This window comes from Cynocephalus volans, chromosome 6 (assembly GCF_027409185.1).
Source record: "Cynocephalus volans isolate mCynVol1 chromosome 6, mCynVol1.pri, whole genome shotgun sequence".
NCBI classification, from domain to species: domain Eukaryota; kingdom Metazoa; phylum Chordata; class Mammalia; order Dermoptera; family Cynocephalidae; genus Cynocephalus; species Cynocephalus volans.
The window spans coordinates 128,563,616-128,576,685 of record NC_084465.1 but is presented as its reverse complement, the minus strand read 5'-3'; the positions used below and the strand labels follow the sequence as shown (position 1 = coordinate 128,576,685).

At 36.4% G+C, this 13,070-nt stretch overlaps 1 protein-coding gene across 1 annotated transcript in view; it reads left to right on the top strand.

The window, feature by feature from the left end:
* The first annotated feature begins 64 nt into the window (after positions 1-64).
* Positions 65-13,070, top strand: part of KIN (Kin17 DNA and RNA binding protein) — a 32,181-nt gene continuing 19,175 nt past the window's right edge. Inside the window, exons 1-7 of the mRNA XM_063100579.1 lie at positions 65-222; positions 3,340-3,434; positions 7,076-7,119; positions 7,205-7,327; positions 8,090-8,271; positions 10,820-10,868; positions 11,652-11,712. Of these exons, the coding sequence (XP_062956649.1) occupies positions 109-222; positions 3,340-3,434; positions 7,076-7,119; positions 7,205-7,327; positions 8,090-8,271; positions 10,820-10,868; positions 11,652-11,712 (668 nt within the window). The 5' untranslated portion in view covers positions 65-108. The remainder of the gene's footprint in view (positions 223-3,339; positions 3,435-7,075; positions 7,120-7,204; positions 7,328-8,089; positions 8,272-10,819; positions 10,869-11,651; positions 11,713-13,070) is intronic.

Below are 13,070 nucleotides of genomic sequence, written 5' to 3'. Positions count from 1 at the left end.
TTTCCGGCTCTCAGAGCAGGTATTTGTCCCGCCCACCCCCGCTGGCGCAGTTCCGCTTCCGGTTGGCACGGTTGTGGGCTTAAGAAAGTGATTGCTACGGTGGTCGCGATGGGCAAGTCAGATTTTCTTACCCCCAAGGCCATCGCCAACAGGATCAAATCCAAGGGGCTTCAGAAGCTGCGGTGGTATTGCCAGATGTGCCAGAAGCAGTGCCGGGACGAGGTAAGTGGGCCCGGGATGCCCCGTCTCCCAGGAGGGCCCCGCTGTTAATCCGGGTTCAAGACGCTGACGCTGGGGCTGAGGGCGCGGGTCTCTAGAGATCAGGTTGGGTAGGAGTGAAAGAGCACTGAAGCAATTGGAATAATATAATCCAGTGTTTCTGCAAGTGAGGGATGGAATATTTTAGGTGGGACTCATATTGAATAATATTAGTACAGTTATTCTCTTTCATTTCTCTTTCTATTTAAGTCAGGGTGAAATTCTTACACAGAAAACTAGAGTCTAGTGTAATGGACATCCATATACTGTATTCACCACCCAGTATGGTAGTCTGCTTGAGCTGCTATAGCAGAATACCATAGGCTGAGTGGTTTATTGATTTATTTTTCACAGTCCTGGAGTCTGGGAAGTCCAAAATCAGGGAGCTGGCATTGTCAGATTCTGGTGAGGGCCCTTTTTCTGGTCTGCAGACAGCTGCCTTCTCCCTGTGTCCCCACAAAGCAGAGAGAGCAAGCTCTAGTCTCTTTCTCTTCTTATAAGGGCACTAATCCCGTAATGTGGACTCTACCCTCATGACCTCATCTAAACCTAGTTACCTTCCAAAGGCACCACCTCCTCATGTCGTCCCACTGGGGGTAAGGGTATCAACATATGAATTTTGGGGTGACACAAACATGCAGTCCATAACACTCAGATTTAACACTTTAAATATTTTGCCATATTTACTTTTTAAAGAAATATTTTAAAGTAAATGACAAATATCAGGATATTTCACCTCTACTTAAATATGCATCTCTAAAATATCAAGATACTTTTCTACATAACCACAATATATGTCCTCAACGTAACAAAATTCTCTTTATAATCTAATACACACACCACATTCACACTTATTGAGTTGCCCCCCAAGTGTTTTTTCAAGAAGTTTTTTCAAACAAAGATTCAGTCAAACGCCATGAATTGGATTGGTTATTAGGACTTTTTTTTAGATATACTTTTTTTTTAAGTGTACAGCCAACCCCATTGTCAGTATCCTGCAGCAGAGTGGGACATTTGTTGCAATAGATGAGCTTAACTTGACACATCAGTATCAACCAAAGTCCATAGTTTATGTTAGGGTTCTGTCTTGGTGTTGCACATTCTGTGGCTTTTGACAAATGTGTAATGACATTTATCCACCATCTGGTATCTTACAGAATAGTTTTCCCTAAAAATCCTCTGTGCTCTGGTTATTAGGACTTCTGAGTTTAATTCTCTCTAAATTCTAAATTTGGAATAGAACCCACTCTCCCTCCCACCCTTTGTTTCTTAACATTGACTTGTTGAATAGACTAGGCCAGTCATTTGTCGTTTAGCATTCCCACTACGTGGAATTGTTTCCTTTTGGTTGTCTTTTGCCTTACTCTAACTCTTGTAGTTTCTGTCAATTGGAAATTAGATCGGCAGTCTTGATTACGTTCAGGTTAAAGATTTGGGGGAGGAATGTAGGTGATCCCCTGTCCTTCATATTACCTCACATAAGGAAGCCTATAATGTCTGGTAGTGCTAAGATGATTGAGTAAACGTTGCAGCCCGTAAAGTAATAATAGACAGTAATGTTTTCCCCCTTGTGAGAGCAAGTAACTAGAGGGGTAATGCTTTGAAACCATGCCCATATATCTAGCTTCCCATTAACCTTTTACCTAGTAGCCTTGCTTCAGACAGTTATTTCGCTAGGAGTTGCGAAGAGGTTATTATTCTGATTCTTTCTGCATTCATATTGGCTGCCATTCTTTTGTGAAAACAAGCTTTCACTCAACTAAAGCTATTTGGTTATCCTTAAATGTTATCCTGAAATGCAATTCTTATGAGAAACAACTAAATGATTAATTCTTTCCTTCAATTGTCAGTTTTCGGGGTAAGGCTCTTGTGGTTCTGGGCCTATTTGCCCTCAGATCTATGTATTTCTCTTTCCTACCTCAGGGGACAACCTGGGCGAGGGGGAAGTTGACCCCTACAAGTTCCCTCCCTTGTCTTCTATCTCCCAATATTGAAAGATGGGAGGAAGGTTCAAGCCAGGGTATTTCCGCCCTCCCCCCACTGCCCAACCCACCCCTTTGGGTTTCTAGAATTTAATAACATCACTTTGTTATCATTTTATCGATTTATTTTTTAATTTATTGAAAGTGATACTTTTTTTGTTTATGAGACTGATACCATTTTTCCTTTTAAATAATAACTATGAATCTTACAGGTAGTTCGCAGATGAGGCAGAAATTTTGTAGATGGTCTGTGAGTGACCAATGATGAGGAAACTACCCTAAGCAAGACTAACTGTTAAAATCTAGACAGTGGCAATGGGATTGAGCAGAGGGACTGGATCTGAGTTATTAAGAAGCTGAATAGACTTAGTAATAAAATGATTGTAAAAGAAGAAGGAATCTTGGATGCTGTCCAGTTTCCTGGCTTGGGTGATTGGGTATAAGGTAGTGCTGTTCACTGAGATAGGAAATGCAAGAGAGAGACATTTTTTGTTTCTATTACTAGTGAAGAATTAGGTTCAAATATTAAGTGGAAGAAATAGATACTAAGTCAAAACCTGTATGTTTTTTACAACAATCTTAAGAAAATACAGATTTAATGGTTTAACAAGGTTTATGTAATATGCAACAATGTATTTTACATAATAATCTGAAATAGAGGAAAATGTATGAAAATATTTTCTGTGGTGGAAATTCACTAATGACCCATTTTACTTCATTTTATTCCTCCAAGCACTTGAATAACACTCTCTATGAAGTAAGTGCTCAATATGAATTGGTTAAATTGTGTCCAAAAAAATGAAATCACTTGTCCATTACTGTGCCCAGTAATGTTTCTTATTCATGTCTGTTTTCTACAGCACTATTTTTCTGTCTCTTTGATCTCAAGGATTATTCCTTGATTAGCAGAGTTGCAAAACTCAACTCCATAAAAAAATTTTTAAAAGCCTGATTGTGTAGTTACAGCTAGTGATTTGATTATTTTTTACAATTTATCATCAAAGAGCAGATTTTTAGGGTTTAATTAAATACTTCTATTCAGAGCCCATTTTTGATGCCCTAAATCAGAATTTAACTACTACCTTTACATTTTTTGTAGAATGGCTTTAAGTGTCATTGTATGTCCGAATCTCATCAGAGACAGCTATTGCTGGCTTCAGAAAATCCTCAGCAGTTTATGGATTATTTTTCAGAGTAAGTAACTCAAGGAACATCTTTATCTCCTAAGCTTTATTCAGTTGGACATTTAATAGATGCTTAATATTTTAATATTTTATATGTTAACATGATAGCTGTATTCTCTCTATGCTCAGTTTTTAGTTTTTGAAAATTTATCATTGTATGAAATTGTTACAAAAGTGTTTTTCACAATTTAGTTTTTCCTTTCTTCCATTTCAAACATATGAAACTCCCTTTCATTCTAACACAATTGTGGCTAAGAATACAGGTTCTGCAGTCAGACTGCCTGAACCTAAATCCTCCACTTTGTAGCTGTGTGCCTCTGAGTGACTTAAGTTTTTTTGGGCTTTAGTCTCCTCATCTGTAAAATGGCACTAAAGAAAGCACACTCTTCCAAGTATTGTTGATCCTTTATAGGGTGTATATGAAGATAAATGAGTTAATAATTTTAAAATGCTTAGAAGAATGTTCTGTACTCATTAAGATTAGTCGTTAATCATTACTATTAATATTTGGTCTTGCTTCTACCCATCTCTTTATTTTTTAAAAATGTATTTATTAGTTTATTTAAAAATAATAATACACTTATTACATGTTAAAATAAATAACATTTTTAATGAAAAGTAACTATTTTCCAATTCAAAAAACATCAATTGTTTTGCATTTTTGCAAATCTTTCGGTGTCTCACTTGATAGAAGACAGTTGGATTTTCACATCTCTGTTGTGAAATGTTGTTTTGACTGGAGAACAAAAAGAAAGTCCAGCCTTTACATAGATAGGTAGTTGGAAGAGGGGGAGTATTTTAGTCTTTTTGGATAACTTTGGATATTCTTCTTTGATACTACATCAAAACACAGTGTGTGGCAAATTCTTTAAGATTAGTTGCAATGTGGAATCTGAAGCCAGATCAGTGAACTTTTTGTACTCTGTTACATTAAAATCCATTGATTATCTTTTACTCTGAGTGATCTTGTACCCATGCGTGATTTTTTTAACATCATGTATCGGTCGTTTGAAAAATAGTGGTTCACTGAGTTACACAAATCTTCCAAATGGTGACACATTTTATCATACAAGGTCATGAAACCACATTCATTAATGTCAACACTGATGTCAACAGAAACATCTTTAAGTATTGGGAATTGTGTCAAACCCACAGTGGCAGATTCTTGTTTGAAATCTCAGATTTATAATTGGCAACAAATACTGTCAGTTGTTTTCCTTGACGTGACAGGCTTACTGTTTATTTTTGAGAAAATGCATGCCAAATACCCAAATTGGAATAATGGTAGTTTATATGTCATTTGTTCCCTCAAATAAAAATGATGTCCTGTGAAAGAGATATGTTGGCTCACAGCTGAGTCACACAAGTGCTTTTCTCAGGACAGCTGCTGTGCAGCAGCAGACGTGGATATTCCTCCTTCTCATTTGAATTCTCACACAGACCATTAGAAAGGTGTGCATGTAAGGGTTTGGATTTAACACAATACTTAATTTTTTCTGCTTTATCAAGGACATTCTTGATGAAACTTGCATTAGTTTTTCCTGCGAGTGCCTGGAGGGGAAGAATGCTTTGACTGTAGTGCAGTTTGGTGTCTCTGCTCACTGCCTTGACTTGTGTGCTAAGCTGCCAGCAGGTTTACCCTCCATTGCTTTTATACCATCAGAGCAAATGACACAGTGACAAAGGCAGAATTGCTTATCTGTGAACCACCTAAAGCCATCTTGAATATCACACTTTGGGTAACGCCGCTCTGGCAAGAGCCGTCCACACTCAGCACCTTCCTTCCTAACCCCATTCACTCCTGGTCCACTGCAAGCTGACGTCTGCTCCTACAGTCTCTCAAAGAGTCACTTGTGCCTTTTTCCCACTTCATCTTCCTCAATCTTCCTTCAGGGGGTGATGTTCTTACCTCTTAATTGAAACACCTCTCTACTTTGTGCACTTTTATGGATTTCCTATTTCTACTCCCTATATGCTTGCTTTCTTCATTAACTCTTTTCCTCTCCCAGCTCCTCAAATGCAGGAAAGTTCTTCTGTGTGCCCACTTGACTTCTCATCCGACACCATCTCCATGAGTCACATTGTTCTTTTTTAACTGTTACCTTTATGTTTGGATGGCTCCTACATCTTGATGTGCATTTCTAACATCTGTCTTGAGTTACAGCTTTTTTTTCCTGGACATTTTTAATCCATAATCCTGAAGGCTATCTCAAAGTCAACATTTCTAAAGCTGAGCTCAGTATTCTCTCCACCACTCCTGCTTCTTATCCTGTGTTGGCTAATAGCTGTCTACCAAACCTCTAGTCCTCTTGGAATTCTCTCTTGTCACTTCTCTTTTATAATGTCCTTTAAATTTATGTTCTTTTCACTCCTGCTGCCCTGGTAATAGTTCTCAGCATCTCTCACCTAAAATACGTCACTGACTTTCTCACTAGTCTCCCAGCGCACAGCTTCAGCCTCCTCTGTACGTGTTTTATGCCAATGCTTCACAAGCCATTGTGTGTGTCAGAAGCACCTAGAAGGCTTGTTACCAGAGTGGCAGGCCCCACACCCATGTTCTGATTCAGTAGATTTAGGTGGGGCTGGAGATTTTGCATTTCTATCAGGTTCCCAAGTGATGCTGATGCTGCTGGTCTGGGGACCACAGTTTGAGAATTACTGTTCTCTACCGTTCTTCAGGATTATCTTTATAAATCATGGATTTTAACACATTAATTTCCAAACTAAATTACTTAGTGCTTTTCCATTGCCTGCATAAAACCCTGCATTAGCATGACATTCAAGGTACTTCAAAAAATTAGTCCAAACTTTATTATTTTTATTTTCCAGCCACATCTTCCCTTTATTATTCTATTCTACTCCCATTCTCACTCACACTTTTATCTTCCCTAAACTTTAGCCAAATTAGGTTGGGTGTCATTTCTCAAATATGTGATGCTTTTATGTCTCTGTGCCAGCTAGGAATGGTCTTGTCTTCCTCAGCACCTGTCACAGCCCTGTTTCTACTTCACTACCAATGTTAAAATCACCTCTGAGCATCTCCCTCAACTCTTTCTGTGATAGTTTTGTTACATCTCTTTTTTCAGTCTAATTTCTGTTATGACTAGTTTGGCTACATTGTAACCGCCTCGAAGGTCAAGATTTATGTTTTATTCATTTGTGTTTATCTAGCAATTAACACAGTGTACCTAGTTCAGAGGGACACATTAAGTGCCAGTTTCTTGTGGAATAAGGGCAGTTATCAGAAATATAATGGGGTTATTATTCCACGTTGAGTAGCACTAAGAGACTTTGTGAAGGACCCTCTCCAAAGATATAAGAGTACTTCAAAAAGTCATGGAAAAATACAAAAAAAAAAGGTAATATGAATCTTTCCATGAACTTTTTGATGTACCATCATATGTGGTAACTTGCTGTGGCTGCTTTACCAAGTTGAAAAGTTTCAACCCCAAACTGATTTTAATCTTAATCCTTAAAAGCAGTAATGTTTTAGGGTTCTTTCCTTGTTTAGTTTTTAAAGGATCGTAACAGATATTCACATAGATGTTTCATATATCATTTGGGCATTAAAACTGTGATCACTTAATTTCAGGATGATGATTCTATATATTTGTAGCAATTACCTAATGCTTTCCTTTTTTTCTTTATTAGGGAATTCCGAAATGACTTTCTAGAACTTCTCAGGAGACGCTTTGGTAAACATCTCGAGTATGGTGCACATAATAACTTTATGATCTTATGATCCTTCTCAGGATCAACAGTGTCCTGTTTTGTTCTTAGGCACTAAGAGAGTCCACAACAACATTGTCTACAATGAGTATATCAGCCATCGAGAGCACATCCATATGAATGCTACTCAGTGGGAAACTCTCACTGATTTTACTAAGTGGCTGGGCAGAGAAGGTAAGAATGAGAGATTATTTGAATAGTTACTATATGGCTCCATTGATGGGAAAGAGAATTGTCAATTTCTGTCTAAATTCACAGAACAGAGGATGTATAAGGCAATTACAAAGCTGGAGGAGAGGGACATACTATTCCATGATTGATTTGGTGTATTACAGTTGAATATAAATGTCTGGAATTGTTCTTTGGATAGTGCAAAACATCCTCTTATTTAGGTTGTTATTAGCAATCTCTTCCAACCCCTTACTCCCCATATTTATTTTACTCTAGGAAACTCATCCTGTCTCTTAAGGTGATGTTTTTTTAAGTTGCTTTTTCTTTTCTCATTTCTAATCTGCATATGATGAGAAGTTTAGGAGAAGAAAAGAGGCAAAAATTTGTGTCATTGTTCTGCTTTAGGGGAATAATTTCTGCTTTAAGTTAACAGTATAATTTACTCATTGGATACTAAATACTTAGACATGGTTGAATAATTACTGTAATATATAGTATTATATAGCAAGATAATATTTTCAATGTGTTTCCCTTGTTTAAATATGTTGCCTAAACCTAGCTATATAAAAATCAGAATAGTATTTTTTTTGGTTTAAAAGGATAAAGAAAATATCTAAATCTCATTAAGTGTAAATAAGAAAAATTCATGTGCTGCATTAATTTGTGTATTTGAATGTGTTTGAGTATTTGAGTAAATGTGCAGAGATGGAACACATATTTTCATTTGCTTTGATTTTATGCAAATCTATGGTGTCTTTTTTTAAGGCTTGTGCAAAGTGGATGAGACGCCAAAAGGCTGGTATATTCAGTATATAGACAGGGACCCAGAAACTATCCGCCGGCAACTGGAACTAGAGAAAAAGAAGAAGCAGGACCTTGATGATGAAGAAAAAACTGCGAAATTTATTGAAGAACAAGTGAGAAGAGGCCTGGAAGGGAAGGAACAGGTGGGCAGCAATGTCGTCCGAGAGGCAGTACCAAAAGGTCTAAACAAGCAAAAAAAACTCACTTTTTTTGAAAGCATCGAACCGAGTTTTTGTAGGTATTGTTCCTCAGCTAAGAGGAGAAAGAGCCTGGCATGGTGTCAACGCACAGGTTTTGGAGTCAATACAAACCTTGGTCTAATTCCTATCTTACTAAATTCATGATCTTGTATAATTGTATGATCTTTCTAAACCTCAATTTCCTTATTTCTAAAATACAGACAATACCTAATGGGAAGACTGACAAACATATTTCAACATGTTGTAATTAATGCAATGCTGGAGATAAACACAGCGTGTAGGAATATAGAGGGCCAATATTTACTCCAGCCTGGGAGGGGAGGACAAAGAGCATTTGCAGGTTAGACACCACCACTGAGCTGAGGAGTGTTGAAAATCACTGGGTGAAAGCCAGGTGAATGGGGGAGGGAGGGTGTGGTAAAGGGCTTCAGGTGTTGGAATAACTAAATCAAGGCATTTATTTCAACAAATATTTATCGGTGCCCCATGTTCCAGGACTCTTCTAGGTACTGGGGATACCCAGTGTACAAAAAACCACGCCCTCATGGGGCTTACATTCTAATAGTTGTGTGTGGGCAGGAAGGTACAACCTGGTGTGTGTGTGAAACTACTAGCCATTTAGTAGGCTTAACACTTTTTATTGAGTTCTAACATACCTGTGATAAAGTGCATGATGTGCATTAATCTCACATGCACACTTAATGAACTTTGATATATGAGGGTACTTCAAAAAGTTTGTGTAAGATAGAATTAAAAGATAATGCAAATCTTTCTATGAACTTTTTGAAGTACCCTCATATATGTGTGTGTAAAAAGATTGATAGATAGCCTGTGTAACCACCACCCAGATAAAGATATAAAACATTTCCAATATCCCAGAAGGTTCCCTCATGCTCATTCTCAATTAATATCCCATTCCCCAGATGTAACCACTGTTCTGATGTACCACTATTGATTATTGATTAGTCTGTTCTTGAACTTTGTAAAAAAGGAATCCTACAGTATGCTCTCTACTGTGTCTGGCTGCTTTAACTCAAACATAATGTTCGTGCAATTCATCCATATTCTTTCCTATCAGTGTTTCACTTTTTTTTTTTTCAGTTGATGTATAGCCAGTATTATGAATATAACACAATTTACTTATCCATTCTTCTGCTGAGGATCATTTGGCTTGTTTTCAGTTTATGGCTCTTATGAAGACAGCTACTTTGATCATTATTGTATGTGTCTTATTTAAGCCAGTTAGTATTAAGAGTGATACAGAAAGTAGTAGGCAATAAGACTTGAGACATTGGTAAGGACCAGTTTATGAATCAATTTTTATACGATATTAATTGGACTTCTTGATAAGTGAATGTGTGTATGTGTGTATTATAGTATTACTTAGATTAATACAGACATTCACATAATCTTTATGAGTTTCCTACATTAAGTTAAAACACAAACAATGGTTAAACTGCTATAATTGTAAAATTTAAATGCCTGCTTAAGATTAAAAGCTTTTATTTTTGAAATTTTCTCACCTTTTAAAAATTTAACCCTCTATTTTCAGTAGAGGAGATATTATAATTTCTTGTTGTGGAAATTAAGAAGGATTACATCTTGTACAGAGGAAAGTTTATTTTTTTGAATAACGTTTTTGGTAACATTTAGCTTAATACTGCTAAAACCTTCAAATTATTTTGTACTTTTGAGATATAAATAGTATCTTTTATAGGCATGGGAAACCTTACTGATTATCACATCCTCATTCTACTTTTAAATATATCGATTATTTTAAAAATCAGATTATGTTCTTTTGCCTTGCTGAATGAAATCTTACATGGACATTACCTGAGGAAAAAGAATATTCAGCTAGATCTCAAGAACATCTTTTGTATCAGTAGAGATAACAATTGATATTTATGTAACACTTACCATGGCAGGCACGAGGCTAAATATTTTCTATGTGTTATCCTATTTAAACCTTATAACAACTCTAAGAATGTTCATTATCACTATTTTAAAGATGGAATAATCGAATCTCAACAGAGATGATGAGATTGACAGAGATTACAAAACTGATAGGTTGCAGAGATGGATTTTATATGCAGTTTAGTTTGAGTTTAGTCAAAGGCTCTTAATCATTGCACTAAATTATCCCACAATATAGAAAGATTTTGCTTTTCAAAGTAATCCTCTAGCTAAGATTCCTAAAGTTTATTGCCTTACATTTTTGTTGTTTCCTGTTTAAATTGTGACAGAAATAAAAGTGTAGGTAAACTACTGAAGTTTGGAACAGAAAAGCAACTATTTTATTTTTTAGAATAATTCTCAGTTGGAGAATATTTGTGCTGCATATAACTTCTTAATTAGGATCATAATCATTTTAGAGTTGTATCTTAGAGCTGCCTTGCAACACAGGTAGCAAGTCATAATTTAGATCCATTGAATATTGGTAGTAAATGCGCTGTAAACCAAAACCTTCAAACACTTTTTTCTTTTTTTTTAGGAGGTCCCTGTTTTTACAGAATTAAGCAGAGAAAATGATGAAGAGAAAGGTAGTTTTGAGTTTTCTTTTCTTCTTTTTTTAATGTGGGTGCTTTTGTATTGGTTTTGTGAAAAACTAGCAACATGTCTGGGTTGCATTGTTCTCATCTATAACATAAGAAGGTAATACTAATCAATTGAATGGGATGCCTTCAGCTACAAGTTACAAAACTGACTAAAATTAGCCTAAACAATAAGGAAATATCTTGCTGTAATAAGAATCCCAGAGATGCCGTATGGATGCAAGGTAGCTGCCAGCACTCCAGCCACCATATCCAGATCCAGCATTGTCCAGAGGATGGCAAAGAGCATCTCTCTCGGAGTTCTTTTAGGAACAAGGAAACTTTTCCTTGAAGACACTTCTACCAAAAGACTTCCTTTCAAATCTACCTGCCCATCTTAAAAGCAGTCATTGGGATTGTGTTGATTGGTTTAGATAACCAGATTTTACCCACAGGTGAAGATGTTGTTGTGTCCCCTGAGCTGTGGGCAAGAAATATGAAGCCTAAACAAAACTGGAATACTGTTAGCAAGGAAGTAGAGGGGGATGGAGTGGCAAAGCAGCCAGTGTAGTCTGCCACAGCAATGTGGCATGTAAGAGCCTTCGCAGCTCCATATGTGTCAGTCTAGGATGTGTAACAGGAATTTATGATCCCTAGATAGGAGCATTTTAGCTCTTATTTATTAAAAATGTTCATGAATTCCTATGTGAATACCTTGTGATATCTTATCTGATAAGTTTTATTATAATTTTCCTGAAATGTATATAGAGAATAACAATTTTTTTCTTCTAGTTACATTTAATTTGAATAAAGGAGCATGTAGTTCAGCAGGAGCAACATCTTCCAAATCAAGGTGAGCTATTAACAGGTATTGTAAAACTTTAGAATTTGGGTGAAATGTTGGTTACTTCATTTTAAAGTATTGTGAATCAGTTTTTTCTGGTTGCAGTTTTCTTCTTTTTCAGTTTTTGTTGGTTGGTTGGTTGGGATTTTTGTTTGTTTTTTAGCAGTTTTTATTTGCCTGTGATGGGATGATTCTGTCTTTTGAGGAGAGGCTCGTTTTGATTAAATGCTTCACATGGATGGATTGTGGTTCTTTGTGAATCCTGCATTTAATGGCTCCTTCTGCACTACTGTAATGTTGTTATTCCTATCATGGCCCGTGTATCACAGCTTAAATGTTAGCTGGGGTGTACAATTTTTGTTTTACCTTCTGTATTGTGATGTTTTGAAACTAGAGACTAGATTATCAACCTCTCTCCATAGCACTCGGTACAGTATAAATTTACTAGTACATGCTCAATAATAATTGCCTTCCCTTCTAGATGGTAGAGTACAGAGGGGTTGGCAGACTTTTTCTGAGAGGGGACATATAGTAAAAATTTCAGGATCTTTTGGTTATATGCCTTTGTCACAACCATCTACCTCTGCTGTCTTAGGGGGAAAGCAGCTGTAGACATACATAAATGAATTGAGTGTGGCTGTGTTCCCATAAAATCTTATTCACAAAAGGAGGTGGCAGGTTGGATTTGGCCCTCAGTTTGCCAAAACCTGATATAGCATGTGGTCAGGTAATTTTATCCACTTTTCACATTTTCTTTTGCAATTCTTACGTAGTCTTTCACCAAATCTATATTCAGTATTTGTGATGTGCAGTGTATTCAGTTTTGTTATGGAGGTTAAAAAAGATTAATAAGACAAGATACTCAAGTTCCAGTACCTACTGGAATTTTGTTTTAAGCTGAGTGACATTTTCCATTTTACTTAGTATTTCACATGTTATTTATTTAAGATCTAACTTTAGTTTTTTTGGTTCACTTATAGACCAGTGCTTATTTGTAGGACTGAATAAGTGACTAGGAGAATTCACTATATCAGCTGATTCAGCACTGTATACCAGCTTCAAAATGACTTGCCAAATGTCTTAACTTTGACCAAAGTCATATTTCAAAATTAATACCTACATTAGATATCAAGAAATTGGCTAATTGGGTTCTACATATGGTACATTTGGAAAGAATTTTCAAATATGGGCCTGGAATACAGGCTCAAATATATCATAACACACATTCCTTATAGTTTTAGTCCCTTATACATTTCTCTCATTCTCTTTTATTATATATTATTCCTGCGTATAGATGACTGTTAAGGTTGGGTCTAGTGGCCTCCAAATTGATCACTCTTATATTAGTTTTCTATGCCTGCTGTAAC